At 40.3% G+C, this 17,959-nt stretch overlaps 1 protein-coding gene across 2 annotated transcripts in view; it reads right to left on the bottom strand.

Moving 5' to 3' along the window:
* Window positions 1-1,123: 1,123 nt before the first annotated feature.
* Window positions 1,124-17,959, bottom strand: part of elp2 (elongator acetyltransferase complex subunit 2) — a 129,497-nt gene continuing 112,661 nt past the window's right edge. Inside the window, exons 19-23 of one of the 2 annotated variants that reach the window (XR_008726257.1) lie at window positions 11,686-11,807; window positions 8,617-8,756; window positions 7,290-7,403; window positions 1,584-4,822; window positions 1,124-1,434 (exon numbers count right to left, since the gene is read on the bottom strand). Coding sequence is in view for 1 of the 2 variants with exons in the window: in XM_055662767.1 (XP_055518742.1) it covers window positions 4,666-4,822; window positions 7,290-7,403; window positions 8,617-8,756; window positions 11,686-11,807 (533 nt within the window). In the remaining variant the exon portion in view is untranslated. Of the gene's footprint in view, window positions 4,823-7,289; window positions 7,404-8,616; window positions 8,757-11,685; window positions 11,808-17,959 lie in introns of both variants that reach the window. The other variant, XM_055662767.1, reaches the window with a different exon arrangement.

The following is a 17,959-nucleotide window of genomic DNA, read 5'->3' as shown; positions in this document are numbered from 1 at the left end:
GATGTCGGGGGGGGTGGGGGCGTGAAAAATAAAGGAAGTAGGTGGAGGCAGTAGGACTTGTGGGAGAACTGGGATGGAGAAAGCAATGGCTATCTAAAATTAGAGAAGTCAATGTTCATACTGCTGGGGTGTAAATATTTCAATATTAGATCCCGGTGCTCTATATATACACATCTCACAATTACATTTTTCTTCTTTTTCATTCAGGTTTCTATTGTGATACATTCTAGCTCGTTATCAACCATTGTTGTCATGCTTTCCACCACCTTATATATGATGTTTTTATCCATGTACAAAGCCATGCCCCCTCCATTCTTGTTATTCCTATTTATATAATTCAATTCATATCCAATCAACTCAAAGTCCACATACTTCTCAGGGCTGATCCATCTCTGATATAGCTATTATATTGAATGGTTTCTTGAATTGACATATATTCTTTGATGATTTGATAAGTTGGCATATAGGCTTCTGCTGTTAAAGTGGTAATTGATATTTTATGATCTGACTTAACCTCCATGTTAAACTGTTCATCTGTGTAGAAACAGCAATTGTTGTATAAAGTATTTTCTGGATCATAATAATTTTCCATATCTTGTGATTTATGCTTGGTAAATTCAAAAGTAACTAACACCCACTGACATCATCATAGATTTTCTGCTGGCATGTCCTTCCTGTACTCTGGTGTTCTGCTCTTCACTGATCTCTAGTCATGGCCCAAGTTTACATAGTTCAAGCATGACTTCCCTGTTCTTGTATTACATGTCTTGGCCAAAAGTTTCACAAAATTAACAATCATCAGTGCATGGTATTAATGCCCTTCTGAACTATCCATGCTAATTCATTGGCAGACCGAGTCGTAATCAAGGTCACTTGTCATGTGAGCCTCGACTGACTGCCATCTAGTTAATTAAATCTGAGAAGAGTGAAGGGTTTTGATGCAGATTTTAAAATAATCTTCTCTTGCATCTCGTTACTTCGAGCACAAGCATCCCATTGATGTTAAAATAATCAAGCAGCACTCTTGGTTAGGAATGATTGCTGTCGAGTTCCAATTCGTGCAGTGTCTGTGAATGCCACTTAAAGAGATTTTAACAAAAAAGCTCTAATTGAAAACAAAATATTGCTTTGTGAATGTATATATTTTCCACCATAAAGTAACAATTGGACATCAGCAATAAAGTCAGCATCTGTTAATAAATGAAATATGACAAATGTATGATATAGCACACGAGTGTATGAATGAGCTTTCCCAAATAATTAATTTACCTTTGCAATATAGATGGGTGAGACAAATGAAAGCACGCAAGGTCAGTTTGATTGGAGCTGAACTGATAGAAAAAATGTTGAAGCAAACTGTAAACTAAGGTAAATGCAGAAGTTTCTGAAGGATGCTGAAAAGGAAAAGAAAAGCAAGACAAAATATTGGAGTAACTCAGCAGGCCAGGCAACACTTCAGGACTGGAGCTTTCTTCCCCCAAATACAATCAGTCTGAAGACGTGCCCAGACTCAAAACATGCACTTTGGTGATGTTGCCTGACCAACTGAGTTACCCCAACATTTTATCTCAATTATTGTAAACCTGCATCTGCAGTTCCTTAAAGAAAAGGAATACAGAAAATATAGTACACAGATCAAGCTGTGTACCTATAGAGAATGAAGAATAAATATTGTTCCAAGTCTAATCTTTCCTACTATACTTAATAACAAGGTAACTATTTAATTATTTTACTTGCACTGTAATTTTATACAGAACCCAGTAATTTAATTTTATTCTGAGCAAAAAAAAAATATTTTGTTACTTTTACCCTGGAGAACCTTCCTATTGCTGTGTAATGTGGTGGTTGGTTGTCTGCAAATGGGAAGCAATATAAAGCACAGAGAACCTGTTGTTGAAATGTAATTATTTGCACAGTAAACTGTTAAACAATTATAAAAATGTGTTGGAAACATGGGGTCTTTTGACAACAATTGTGCAAGAAGCAACCTAACTGTTGGCAATGACGGCAACGATTCTGGGAAAATTATCCAGTTGCTTCATAACTTCCAGAGTTTGTTTACACTGCAGACATAATTTTCAAAATTCTGTTGAAACTCCATTAAATAGGCATGTGCCTCTTCTGTCTGTCCTGTAGTTTGTCCATTTCTTAATTCTTATTTTCAACTTTCACCATTAAGCTTTTCTTATCTGTCTGAAGGGTGTTCCTTAACTTTCTGATGAGTTGAACTGTGGCACTATTCCAAGTTTATGTTTACTTTCCTGATATAATTTTCTCAAACAATTATTTGGTACAAATATTAGCATTATCAGTCAATGAGGTTTCTTACGTTGTGGAATTGACAGAAGATGGTGTTGATGAAGCTTCTGAGAGGAAAAAGACCAAGTACTCTGAACTAGCAACTGAAGCTGCCCAAAATGGCTGGAAGACCAAGATTTTCCCTGTAGAAGTGGGATGCAGGGGATTTGTTAATACATCTATGACCAGTCTATTAAAAACAAAATGGGGTGAGGGGTGGCTCCCTCCAACAACCAATCAAGCCATTGTCAAATTCAGCAGAAAAAAGCAGCAATTGGCTTTGGATTAAAAGGAAAGACACCAATTGGGCTGCAAGACGAAGACAGGAGGGTATAGAACTGAGGGTACACAAAAAAGCTGGAGAAACTCAGCGGGTGCAGCAGTATCTATGGAGCGAAGGAAATAGGCAACGTTTCGGGCCGGAACCCTTCTTCAGACTGATAGGGGGTGGCGGGGAGAAGGAAGGAAAAAGGAGGAGGAGGAGCCCGAGGGCTGGGGGATGGGAGAAGACAGCCCGAGGGCTAAGGAAGGGGGGAGGAGACAGCAGGGGCTAACAAAATTGGGAGAATTCAATGTTCAAGCCCGCAGGCTGCAGACTCCCCAAGCGGAATATAGAACTGAGGTGGGTGTACCTGGGACGCCAGGTATCACCGTTGAGCCCTCTGGAAACGTTGTGGGCTTATCAATGAAACGTCAAAGAAGGAGGGTGCCCACCTGATGACCCCGAAGACGTACCTACCCTACCACACCACTCCCTGAGTGCTGACTTACCACAGGGATTGAAACATCGTCCTATTCGCTCTACTTAACATTTATATGAAATGTTTGAGAACATTATTTTGAAACCCATGCAGTTTTATTTTTGTTCAAAATCATGTATGTTTCTTTGTTGATCTGAAGTAAGGAGAATCCATAGGCTGGTGAGCCTCAAATCAATGGCTGGGAAACTATTGAAGAGGAATCCTCTGAATAGAATTTATTCCTATTTTGCAGAGAATGGTTTAATTAGGGACAGTCAGCATAGCTTTGTACATGGCAGGTCATGTTTTACTAACGTGATTAAGTTTTTAAAGGAGATAATGAAGGTGATGGATTTTAGTAAGGCATTTGATAAAGTCCTTCATAATAGGCTGATCAGAAGATTAAGATGCATGGGATTAACAATGACTTGATCGTTTGAATTCCGAACTGCCTTACTGATAAAATGGAAGGGTTGTGGTGGAAGGACAAGGTTCAGGCTGGAGGTCTGTGACCATTGGAGTATTGCAGCGATCTGTGATGGCCCTCTGCTGTTTGTGATTATATATAAAGGACGAGCCTAAACATAGCTAGGTTGGACATAATGTAGATACATTTGCAGATGACACTAATAGTGCTTGGGTCACAAACTGTGAGGAAGGCTGCCAATGTATACCGCAGGATATAGATCAGCAACACACACGGGTGGTAAAATAGCAATCTGAGCAAGGTAAGGTGTTGCACTTTGGAGGTCGAATGCAAGGGTAAAATATACAATTAATGGCAAGACACTTAACAGCATAGATGTGCAGAGGCATCTTGGAATCCAAGTCCATGATTACCTGAAAGTGGCAACACAAGTAGATGGAGTAGTAAAGAAGGCATATGGTGCATATCAATCAGGGCATTGAGTACAAGTGTCAGCAAGTCAAGATGCAGCTTAATAGGACATTAGTTAGGCTGCATTTGGGGAATTGCATTCAGTTCTGGTTGCCCCAATACAGGATGGAGCCTTTGGAGAAAGTGCAGCGGAGAATGATGCTTAATTTAGGGGTTATTTGTTACAGGGAGACATTGGACAGCCTTGGATTGTTTCCTCTGGAACACTGGAAGGGAGTCCTGATAGAAGTATATGAAGTTATGAGAAGCATAGACAGTTAGAACCATTTTCCCAGGATGAAAACATACAATCCTAAGGGCCTGGCTTTATGGGAGAAGTTTAAAGGAAACGTTTTTTTAGACAGTGGTGTAGAGGCTTATTAGATAATGGCATTTAAGAGACTTTTCGATAGGCGCATGGATGTGGTGGGATATGGATTGTGTACACGCAGATAAGAATTGGTCTGGCATCATGTTTAGTGCAGATACTGTGGGCCGCTGGGCTTGTCCCTATTCTGCGTTCTGTTATTGAAATACCATTGGCCAGAGAATGCCCATAAATATCAAATCCTTACTTTTAAATGAGTTCATGAAACTGTCCTCTGTCCCAATTTGTCTTGCAGTTGTTCAAACTCTCACAATATACACTATATCTGCGGAATAAGATTAGTAGCACATTGTTACTGCTCGCTGGAAGATGCTTTCCCACATGAATGTAGCAAATCTGAATATGGATTCCTTTCCGTTAACTTAGAGTGACAATCGATTAATATTGAAAATACTGATACCATGATCAGCACCACAACTTGCTAATTGTAACCATTCACTGCCATCTTCATCTTTATAACCTGCTCGCCCCACAGGTCCTCTCCAACGTAGTCGCTTCACGGTTAGGGTATGGCATTGTCTGAAACCATCGTGGTTAAGGAAAACAAATATGAAATCAAGTTAGTGATAGCCATGTGGATCTTAAAATTATGAGTAACTTCCAATACTCATGATCAGTGCACTTTGATTCAGTGCTGTGAAATGTGAGAGACAATTTTGGCAAAAGTACAGTGTAAATCACAGTCTCTAACCATAAAGCCATTTATCTTTCCATTCGCAACTTTGTGTCAAAGGGGAGGTCAAATCCTAGCTTCAATCTATATATATACTTTTAAAACTGTGTGTGTGTGTGTGTCATTTTGCCTTTAATTCATTACTCTGCGAAAACCAAACGCAAAAACGCCGAGATTTTTACCTTTTCGCTAGCGATTTTACTTTTACATTCGCAAATCCACTCATTAAAATTAGTCATTTTTCTGTACACATTTTCAATAAAATCCTTCACAAAACGTACTGTTTTCTTTAAATCAGCAGATGCGGACATCATAATGCCCACATGCCGACCAATCCAGGCCCACCTGCCACCAGTATGCCTCCAAGTGCGCCACGCCTCCTGCAGCTGGATTCTAACTCCCACCCGCCTGCCCGCTCACTCCAACCTCCCTCTCCCCCACTCGCCCACTCCCCCCAGACAGAGCAGAATGCCGGCTGTTGCCAGAACCGCAGCCGCAGTTTGCCCGCTGCAATATTTAGTTTTCAGTTTCTGGCAACTGTGCCGACCGACCTGCTTCAGGGGAGAAGAGATAAGGCGACGGGCGGGCAGGGGTGTGAGGAAATGAGCAGCCACCCGCTACAATAGGCGCAATGGTCCTTCCTATAGTGAACCCTGCTGCTGCACACAGTCTCTGATGGGGCCCCTTTCACAGACTGAACCGTGAGCGGCCCCCGCATTTAACCAGGGCTCTGGAAATTGGCATCTGATGGGGACGAGGAGGCTTCCAGAGGGAAGGCAGGGACAACTTAGAATCCAGCAGCAGAGTGGCTCTGTTAATGGATTCATGCCACAGTGAGTTCAGTGAGAGAAGGAATGGGTGACGTTTTGGGTCAAGACCATTCTTCAGACAGGTCTGAAGGGTCTTGACTGAAATCTCACTCATTTCTTCCCTCCAGATGCTGCCTGTCCCACTGAGTTACTCTATCATTTTGTGGCTATCTTCAGTGTAAACCAGCATTTGCAGTTCCTTCCTACCCTTGAATGAATATCCATTTGCATTGTGCAGCATTTGGCATTCTTCTTCACCAAACTGTTAACATTTCTATAACTTTCTGCATTCTTAATATTTTCTGATATATATGGTCTAATTATTTATATGCATTTGAAAAGCAAGACATATCTTCCATACACATAAATAATCGGATCAAAAGTCTTAGAAAAAATAATATATGCAAAAATAAAACTAACTGCAAGAGTAACTTGGTCAAGCAGATACAATATTTAGTATCTCAAGAAAAAGTAACAATCTGTTAAAGTTCTGGAGCTTGCATATGCTGGAAATCTCAAAAGATCAGGCACGCATTTTGCTTGACACTCCTGTCAGACTGGAGTAAGGGGGGCAGGGGGCAATGCCTGGCAAGCAATAGGTAGATTCTAGAGGGGGAGGGGGGGTGCTGGTGATTGGCAGATGGGTGGAGGTGAAAAGGAGACAAAAGGTTGTCAGATGAGGTAAGAAGTGAAATGTAAAATCAGAGGGCGGGATATTGGTGGAAAGGGGGAAGGTGGGAATGAAAGGTAAATGTGGGACTAAGGAGGAGGAGAAAAGAGCAGGATGACTGAGTTGGTAAGAAGAAGGGGAGAAGGAATGTGGTGACAAGAGAAGGAATGTGTAGGGTTTGCATATCTTTGTCACAAGCTAAATTCAGCTGTACAAGCTTTCTACGACAAGGTAACAATGCAAAATACAAGTTCAGTAATTTTGTATGCTATTGAGCCAGTGAGTCAAACAGTACGGGCACAGGGCCTACAGCGCACCCATTCCACAGTCATCACCAAGCACCCGTCACCTCAACCTTACTTGACTCTCCCTTTTTTATTTTCCTCACCTTTCCATCAACTGCACTAAAGGCAATTTACATTGAGTGATTAATCTATCAAACCCTGTCTTTGGATTGTAGGGAACCCATGATACACAATAACACAGATGGCACCGGAAGTCAAGTAGCTCCACTGTGCTACATTTCTTATGTACATAAACAGATTCAACAACAGGTTCTCCCCAAAGATCATCTTACTTAAAGTGGAACGAGAAGCAATGGATCATTCAACTCCACTTACTTGTTTCTTCATCTGTCACTTGAGATAATAATTTATTTTATTCCATATTCAATCTAATTAAGCCAAGTTCCAGGTTTAAATTCCATTTGAAATATTTTGGAGGCCCCAAGAAACCAAGAACCAAGAATTTCAAGTTCTATCCAGAGGAATGTAGCAACAGCACTGCAACATTGACAGCTAGGTTAACTATAACATTAGTTCAAACAAAGGATACGATTTGTCCAGTTTCACACATTTCACCCAGTCGATATTTGCTGATGGATTTACTTTTGGCTTCCACTTGTATAATAATATATCTCCACAGTCCAAACCCACTGCAAGAATATAGCTGCCAGAGAGAAAAGAATATCTAATTTAACAATGTGTGAAAACCATGCCAATTCTAATTTCATTGAACATTACCAAAGCCATTTATTACATGAAACAAAAATGTATTTAGAAAGAGATATGATGAAATACTAATGCGACTGACCCAAAGTTATTAATTAATGCATCAATCATATATTTGTATATTGCATAATTAAAACAAACGCTCATAGCATGATATGATTAATTAAAATTCAAACATCATTCTTTGGAAATCACATCAACGTCAATCAATTACTCTTAGTCAACAATATAACAACGTAAAGCTTTTGGTGGATTTAACATTTGTTTAGAATACATACAGTCTTCTGTCTCACTGCCTGGCATGCTCATTAAGTGTGAATCAATGCTAAATATGTTGCCAATGAAAGGTTAGACTCTTATTTTCACCTGAAATAACAGTTAATCTAACCAAGAGAACAAAAGGAACACACATATTCCTTTGGCATTTAAGGGCTGGCTGAAAATTCCCACACCTTTTTTTCGTGGTTATTGGTTGATGCAAAGGCTGTTATTAATTAAAATCTTGGCTGCACTGAACATTGTGACACCCTATTTTCAAAATCAATCCTGTCAATTAAAACACATCTTTGAATGATAGTCAGAATTCAAGCTACCCTTATGGCGCTTTCCCTGTTTCTTTCCATGGGGATTAACATCCAACACAGTGTGAATTTTTAGGTGCCAAAAGTAAAATTATTAATTTTCATTTCCTGAGATATGTCACGGGAATAATACACTAATTCCTTGCAGCTTTTAAAGAACTTGTGAAGACAATTAACATGTCAACATTTGAAGACTTAGTTTGTAAATACTGAAAGATCACGCGATGTGGTATGAAAATAAATTACTTTGCCTGAGGAGGATTTGAGAGGGATTTGATTCAGAACACTCAAGACATAACAAGCACATATTTCATATAATTTTAAGGAGAAGGATTTGAAATAAGTAAAACAAAGAGCTGGAGTGTTGAAATGAAAATAGCTTTTGTACCCCCTTAGCATCTAAGAAGGAAGAAATTTACATGTAAATGTGACAAGAAAGCCAAAGAGGATAGTTAGGCATCAAATACATTTCCTAATGACAATCATCCTTCACAACTGCACATTTTCTTCACAACCATTGACCGGCAGTCACTGATTGAGGTGCAGGTATAATATCAACTTATTACATACCTCCCATCGAGACTTGTAACAGAGTTAAAGCTAACAGCTGTCACTGCATCCCCTACATCCAACACTGAGGAACACGGTCGAACAACACCAGGATTTTCTTCACTTCTTCCAGCTGAATCCACATCACCCCACACAACCAGCTAGCAAGCAAAGTGAAAACAACAAACTATTTACTGAGAAGATTGAGAACATTTGGGTGAAAATGAAAACAATTTGAGAGTTTAAGATAGACTATGTCTGAATATTGAAAACGGATATTTTAAGGCAGTTTAGTTTAGAGATACAGCGCGGAAACAGGCTCTTCAGCCCACTGGGTCCTCACCGACCAGCGATCCCCACATATTAACACTATCCTAGGGACAATTTTTACACTTACCAAGCCAATTTACCTACATACCCATACGTCTTTGTAATGTGGGAGGAAACCGAAGATCTCTGAAAAAACCTACGCGGTCACGGAGAGAATGTACAAACTCTGTACAGACAGCACCTGTTGGGATCAAACCCGGGTCTCCGGCATTGTAAGGCAGCAACTCTACCACTGCACCACCATGCCGCATAGTGATAATTGAAAACTTACTGGAACTTTGCCTTCAAAAATATTTCAGCTTATGTTTTGCCAAAGAACATAGTGTTACTCTATATTACAAATAATCACATATTTCGATCGTTCTATATGACACACATAGAGTCAAAGAGCGTGGAAACTGGCCCTTTAGCCAGACTTGCTAATGCCGACTAACATGGCCCATCTACACTAGTCTCACCTGCCAGCGTTTGGCCCTTATCCTTCTAAATGTATCTTATCAATGTACCTGTCTAAATGTCTTTTAAATGTTGTGATAGTACCTGCCTCAACAACCCCCTCAGGCAGCTCGTTCCATACACCCACCACCCTTTGTGTAAAAAAAAAGTTGGCCCTCAGTTTCCTAAAAGATCTTTCCCCCCCTCACCTTAAACCTATGTCCTCTGGTTCTTGATTCCTCTACTCTGCGTAAAAGACTCTGGGCAATTACCCTATCCATTCCCTTCATGATCGTGTACACCTCTATATGATCATCCCTCATCCTTCTGCACTCCATGGAATAAAGTTGTAGCCTGCTCAACCTTGCCCTGTAGCTCAGGCTCTCGAGTCCTGGCAACATCCTTGTAAATATCATAATATTTTCTGCACCCTTTCCAGCTTAACAACCTCTTTCCTATAACAACAGGCTGACCATAACTGTACACAATGTGTTGAAAATTGTGGCCTCACCAATGTATGATATAGAAGCATAATATACAGCTAAAACACTGCAGGTCAAGCGGTATCTGTAAAGTTAACATTACAGGCAGAGCAGCTCAATTATTTATTTGTTAACTTCACTCATTGATATCTTTGTCTTAAACTCCAGTACACAAACATATTCCAGATCCATGCCAATTATATTCCAGAGCCAATTTATGAAGCATCAATAAAATTAAAATAATAGACCAAATGTACTAATTCACAACAAAAATCCTCAAGGGCCTGTCCCACTTAGGCGACTGCCAGGGACTAGTTTTAATGGAATTCACCTACGACACCTGGCGGCAACCCATGACAGCACCTACTACAGCAAATATTGTCACCACTGTTGCCGAAAAATGTTCAACATGTTGAAAATTTTGTGGTAGTCGCCAGTAATCACCCAAAAAAATCGGCTAAATTGGGTCAGGCCCATTACACAAATGCTTGTTTAAAACCACTCATGTTCTGGTGGCACTGCAGCAAGTATTCTGACTACAGACACAAAATGCTGGAGTAACTTAGCAGGACAGACGGCATCTCTGGATAGAAGGAATGGTTGATGTTTCGGGTCAAGACCCTTCTTCAGACTTCATCTGGTCTCGACCCGAAACGTCACCCATTCCTATTCAGAGATGCTGCCTGTCCTGCCGAGGTACTGCAGCATTTTGTGTCTATCTTTTAGGTATGTTGCAAAGCCTATCTGAAGCGCCGCTGAAAATCTGTCGCAGCGGGTGTGCGCGATTTTGGCGCCATTTAGAGGGGGTGGGTTTAAAACGCGATTTTCCCTAGGCTGTTCCAATCGAGGATTTTCAGCCTAGTTAATTATTAACGGAAAATCGCAGGAATATTCCGTCGCTTTAGCTATTATTAGTTTTAAAGGCTTTATATAATTGTTGTAGTAGTTTAAAAATTAACCTCTAAACCCGCGACCACCGGCAACCGGCAGGGTCTCATACAGCAGACAACAGAAGTTAGGCTGTTTATTTTTACATTAAAAAGGGCTTCTTAAGATCCCTTTATACAAAGTTTAAAGTTGCGAGTAGCTCATTTTGGACCCATTATATCCCGCAGTATTTTTCTGGGCATTTGAGGGCACAAATCTAGCGCAATGTGAACGTTCTAAACCAGCGCGTTCACAGGATCCCACTGGAAAGCTGATTTAAATTGACTTTAATTTACAGCAATTGAACACTAAATTCCTTCCATTTGGCCTATAAATTAATGTAAATGAGATTTAAAAATCATGTTTTATTGTGAATTATTTGTGAATATTATTTGGACACTTAGGCTATTTAAAAATGTTAATCATTTATTAAGAAATAGATAGATGTTTAGATCTAGTAATTGAAGTTTGAAATTAGCTCCAATTGGGTAACTAACTAATTATATGCTTTAATTTCAGGTCATCCAAGTAAGATTGATTTATATTTGTTTCAGAATGCTTCAATCTATGATAACTGAAAATTTCATTCAGTTCTCTTAATTTTTAAGAAAGTTATGGGCTTTTGACTGTCCACGATCACAGCTTTTTTGTTATGTCCATAGAAAATCAATAGAACAAGGCTAACAATGATGGCCATAACTTTTTAAATACTTGAGATATTAAAGTGAATTAGGTGTCAAATTAAACTTCTTTTTATGCTTTATCTGATGGGATAAATTGCAGACTTGATTTTTAAAATCTCAAAATGTTGTAACATTGCTATATCTTTAGTTCAAACCAGCAACTGCAGTTGCTTCCTACAAGTATTCTGACCAATCGCTTAACAAACACAGCTGTACCTGATCTGATTACTCACCTTCTTGTCACGACTCCCAGTGACAAAGTATTTGCTGTTAAAAGTCCAGTCACATGACCAAATAATTCGGCTGTGGATAGCGTTATTTTTATCAGTGTGCGCGAAGAGGGAGAAAAAAGGATCTGAAAACAAACAACATAGAATAAATACTGTATATAAAAGCCACCAGCTCCTCTTTTAAGTACTCACTACAGAATGCAACTTCTATGGACTGTGGTTGGAGTAAGGATTTCTATTTTTGCGTTAGTATTATGCTTATTAATTTTTTTAAATAAAAAGTTATTATATATTATCTATACTGTATGTATGGTGTTTACAAGCCCGTTAAGCTGCTGCAAATAATAATTTTATTGTTCTATTGTCGATACATGTGATAATTAAATATCCTTGACTTGATTCACTTGGCAATCTAGACATTTCTTTTAACCATTTTCATTTTTATAACCAAGTATCCAATGAGCTTGGATCTGGATTTTGAGTGGTTTCCTCAACATTACATGAACACATACATATTTGATTTGAAATGCATTAAGGCAAGGGTGATAAAAGTAAACTTTGGGGAAAGATGTCACTCAAATACACACAGAACATTCAAAAGAAACCATGATTTAAAAAAAAAAAGTCTGGGCACTTTTTATTTGAAAATCTCAGTTCTATCTGTTGCTGAGATGCACAAGCAATCACTCTGGCATTTATTCTTTTTCCAAGTTACTCACATTATGGATATTAACAACTAAGTATATATACAGTAAATAAATGTCATAAAAATAGGATGAATAAAAAAATGAAATTATTAATAAAGTCACAGAATCATACAGTACAGAAATAGGCCCCTCTGTCCACCACATCCGTGCTTATATGACCACCAGGGGCACCGAGGAGATGGCTGCCCTGCCGGCAGTCTGTTCGTATTTTCTTTCTTTTTGTTATTTTTTAGTTTGTTAAAAGTTTGTTTTAATGTTCTTCGGTTTGTTTTACCTCTTGTTTTTGATACCCCCACCATGGGAAAAGGATTCTGACTACCTCCCCATTTATTTATACCTCTAAAAATATATATCAGGTCATCCCTTACTTTATTCTGAAGAAGAGTCCCAACCAGAAATGTCACCTAAAATGTTCTCCAGAGATGCTGCCTGACCTGTTGAGTTACTCCAGCATTCTGCATCTTTCGCTGATAATCCAGCATCTGCAGTTCCTTGTTTCAACTCATCCCTTACCCTCTTCTGTTCCAGGAAAAACAAAACCATTCTCTGTAATCTGTCCCCATAACTAATGTTATCCACTCAAAGCAACATCCTGGTAAATTTCCTCTCGGCCTTCTCCAGCACAACCACTTCCTTCCTATGTTGTGCCAACCAGATCTGCACACGGTACTCCAAGTACAATCAAACTGGTGTTTTGTAAAGTAGTAACATAACATTTCAACTTTTATATTCAAAGCTCCAATTTATGGAGGCAAGCAATGCCATATGCCTAGTTCACCAATAATACATTAACTATATGCATAGATCTACCATCAACAAATGCGAATCAGCAAGAATCCTTTTAAAAATAAGCTATCATTACTTATTGGTATATCGTCAATATATTTATGGACCAAGTTAATGTGGCAATATTGTGCCTGGCTCACAATGTGAAACAGCTGCTCGCTGTAGCCACAACCCTACACCTCCCTGACCTGATGCACAGGTTATCCCACAGGTCCTATGCATTAAGTTAGGCGAGGTTTGGATTGCAACAAGGACATTTGTGGCAAAACTCCAAAACACCCCTTCACAGACTTTGTCAGAATTTAAAGCTGAGGACTTTAAAAGTATTTTAATCGTCTCCAGAGACAGTTTGGAAACAAACCCGCAAGATTAAACACACAAAGATTATACAAAAATAATAATTATATTAAACTAAAGCAAAATAATTAAGAGGGTGGGACTGTGGCACAGCAGTAGAGATGTTGCCTTACACTGCCAGAGACCTAGGTTCGATCCTGACTACAGTTGGTCTGTTTGGAGTTTGTACGTTCTTTCCGTGACTTGCATGGGTTTACTCAGGAAGCTTTGGTTTCCTCCAAAGACATGCAGGATGTAGCTTAAGAAGGAACTGCAGATGCTGGAAAATTGAAGTACAAAAAAATGCTGGAGAAACTCAGCGGGTGCAGCAGCATCTATGGAGCGAAGGAAATAGGCAACGTTTCGGGCCGAAACCCTTCTTCAGACTGGTCTGGTCTGTTTCCATGCTGTATCTCTAAACTAAACTAAAGAAAAAAAACACCCTTCTAAACAACCCCTACACCATGCAGTTAGAATCCCCAATGAGATCAAATGCGATTCACATTTGATATCAGGTCTGTCTGCTGAGAGTTTGACATGTTCTCCCCCATGTAATGGTGCGGAATGAGAGCCATGTAGTTAGGAATCAGCAATAGAGCTTAGTGATAGATTTGGCACCATATGCCACTCAGCTTGTTCTAGGTTCAGTGCATGGGATCTACATGTATCTATCCGATGGCTATAAAAGTTATATCCACAAGATTTCCACCATGGTATCAGAGCAGAAGGATTCAAGAAACGCCTGCAATTGCTCACAAATCTTAAATTGCAAATTTGCAGACGACACAAAGCTGGGTGGCAGTGTGAACTGTGAGGAGGATGCTATGAGAATGCAAGGTGACTTGGACAGGTTGGGGGAGTGGGCAGATGCATAGCAGATGCAGTTTAATGTGGATAAATGTGAGGTTATCCACTTTGGTAGCAAAAACAGGAAGGCAGATGGTGTCATGTTGGGAAAAGAGGAAGTGCAACAGGATCTGGGGGTCCTTGTTCATCAGTCAATGAAAGTAAGCATGCAGGTACAGCAGGCAGTGAAGAAAGCAAATGGCATGTTGGCCTTCATAACAAGAGGAGTTGAGTATAGTAGCAAAGAGGTCCTTCTGCAGTTGTACAGGGCCCTAATGAGACCACACCTGAAGTATTGTGTGCAGTTTTGGTCCCCTAATTTGAGGAAGAACATTCTTGCTATTGAGGGAGTGTAGCGTAAGTTCCCGGAATGGCGGGACTGTCATATGCTGAGAGAATAGAGCAGCTGGGCTTGTATACTCTGGAATTTAGAAGGATGAGAGGGTATCTTATTGAAACATGTAAGATTATTAAGGGTTTGGACACGATAGAGGCAGGATACATGTTCCCGATGTTGGGGGAGTCCAGAACCAGGGGCCACAGTTTAAGAATAAGGGGTAAGCCATTTAGAACGGAGATGAGGAAATACTTTTTCACACAGAGAGTGGTGAGTCTGTGGAATTCTCTGCCTCAGAGGGCGATGGAGGCCGGTTCTCTGGATACTTTCAAGAGAGAGCTTGATAGGGCTCTTAAAGAAGGTACCCGGACGCTTTCAGTTCGTTGGCGTTTAGGCGTCCCGCCCTTTCGGTTAGTTTGCATTTAGGGGTCCCATCCTCTCGGTTAGTAGGTGTTTCGTCTTCGGACTCTTTCGGTTCATTGGCGTTGTGGCCTCGTTTCTATTTGGTTCTTTGGCTTCGGCTTCTTGTCTGTCGGCGCCACGTCCGCACACTCTTAAAGATAGCGGAGTCATGGGATATGGGGAGAAGGCAGGAACAGGGTAATGATTGGGGATGATCAGCCATGATCACATTGAATGGTTGTGCTGGCTCGAAGGGCCGAATGGCCTATTCCTGCACCTATTGTCTATAAGAAATTACTATTACAGTGCATATCATTTCCATAAAGTGTCTTTCTAATTTGCTGTAAGGCAACACTATTTCAAGGTCAAAATGGCAAATTTCCATCCTTGCAACAATGAACATTGGCAAAATGTAATTCAGCAAAATGTAAAGGTGAGTTGACACAATAAAACTTAAAAGGGGGAAAGCCTGGATTGAGTGTAAGCTCTAGATGGAAATGTATTGGATATGTCATCCTATATGACTATCAAATGTTGAACTTTTACATCTAACTAAACGTTTTGACGTATGAAAACTCTGCCCTTCAGCCAGCATTACCTAAAGTACTTGAGTCATAGAATGACATAGTACATTCTTCCCTCCCCCTGTCCCCTTCCATCCATATTCCTTACTCTGGTTTGCATCTCACTCCTCGTCTTCCTTCCTTATCTGATGTTTTTTGTCTCCATTTCACCTCTAGCATTTGTCACTAATTCCACTCATCTACCAAACACAACCCCCTCGCCCATACCCATCTCATGAATTGTCAGGCTATGACCTGCTCCTACCTCTCTTTTCCAGCTTTCTTCCTCCTACACCATCAGTCTGAAGAAAGGTCTCAATCCAAAACATCATCCATCCATTTCTCTTTACCCATATTTAACCAAAATGCATCAGCTCGCATTTGTCAGGATTAAATGCCATCTTCCAAAACTCTGTCCAACTTTCCAGCTGATCTACGTCCTGCTGTAGGCTGACACCTTTTTTTTTCTATTCAAATCACCATGAATTTTTGTGTCATTCACAAACTTACTAATCGTACCTGCTACATAAATATCACACACAGCAAAGAACCCACCACTGATTCCTGCTGCACACCACAGGTCACAGACATATAATCAGAAAGGGAAACTTCCACCATTACCAAACCAATTTTGGGCATAATTAGCATGGCATGGATGCCATGTGTCTTATCCTTCTGGACCAGTCAACCATTCAGGACCATGTCAAATGTTGCAGGAAATTACAGACAGATAATGCCCTGCTTTCATCCATCCTCAAAAACCATCACATTCGTGAGGCAGGAATTCCCTCACAGAAAAGCACGCTGACGCTTCCTTATCAGTTCTTGCTTTTCCAAATTCGAATAAATCCTATCCCTACAATTTGTTTCAATAATTATCCTACCACTGACGCGAGACTCACCAGCCTGTAGTTACCAGGATTATTGCTGCTGCTCTTCTAAAATAAAGGAACATTAAACATCCTCCAGCCTTCTCGTACCTCACCTGTGGAAAAAGCTTTGTCACAGGCTCAGCAATCTGCTCCCCTGCTTTTAACACTATTATCCCATCCAAGTACAAATCCAATTTTAGTTTAGTTTAGTTTAGTTTAGAGATACAATTCGGAAACAGGCTCTGCGGCCCCGAATCCGCACCGACCAGCGATCCCTGGACATTAACACTAAGGGACAATTTACATTTATACAAAGCCAATTAACCTACAAACCTGTACGTCTTTGGAATGTAGGAGAAAACCCACACAGGTCACAGGGAGAACATACAAACTACGTACAGATAGCACCCGCAGTCAGGATCGATCCTGGATCTCTAGCGCTGCAAGGCAGTAGCTCCAGCGCTACACCACCATTTACTAATTTGGAGACAACACCACCGTTGTGGGCCAAATATCAAACAAATTACGAGACTGAGTAGAGGAAGGAGATTGAGAACTTTGTGACAACAACCTTGCATACAATGTCAGCAAGACAAAGGAGATAGTGACCGACTTCAGGAAGCAAAGCGGTACACATACTCCAGTTTGTGTTGACAGCGCCAAAGTAGAGATGGTTGAAAGCTTCCAATTCCTTGGTGTAAATATCACCACCAACTTGTCCTGGACCACCCATATTGAAGCAATGCCCAAGAAAGCACATCATTGCCGCAACTTCTTCAAAAAGCTTAAGATGTTTGGCATGTCCCAAACAACTCTCACGAACTTCTGCAGATGTGCCACAGAAAGCATTTTATTGGAATGCTTCACATGGTTTGGGAACAGCTCCATTCAAGACTGCACAAAATTGCAAAGAATTGTGGACGCAGCCCAGACCATCACACAAACTAATCCTCATTTACAACTCACGCTGCTTTGGCAAGGCCACCAGCAAAATCAAGGACGAGTTACAACCCGGCCACTCCCTCTTCTCCCCTCTCCCATCAAGCAAGATGTATAGAAGTGTGAAAAAACACCTCCAGATTCAGGGACAGCTTTTTCCCCAGCTGCTATCAGGGAACTGAACAACTGGGGCTACTATCTACCTCATTGGAGATCCTCGGACTATCTATGATCAGACTTCACCTGACTTTATCATTTATCGATACACTGTGGATGGCTCGATTGTAGTTTCAGTTTAGTTAATTGTCACGTGTACCGAGGTACAGTGAAAATATTTTTTGTTGCTAATCAGTCAGCAGAAAGACAATACATGATTACAATTGATTCATTTACAGTGTACAGATACATGATAAGGGAATAACGTTTAGTGCAAGGTAAAGCCAGCAAAGTCCAGTCAAGGACAGTCCAAGGGACATCAGAGGCAGATAG

The sequence above is a fragment of the Leucoraja erinacea genome, chromosome 2 (assembly GCF_028641065.1).
Source record: "Leucoraja erinacea ecotype New England chromosome 2, Leri_hhj_1, whole genome shotgun sequence".
NCBI lineage: Eukaryota > Metazoa > Chordata > Chondrichthyes > Rajiformes > Rajidae > Leucoraja > Leucoraja erinaceus.
Note: the sequence above shows the minus strand (reverse complement) of the source record. Positions and strands in the feature narration are given on the sequence as shown.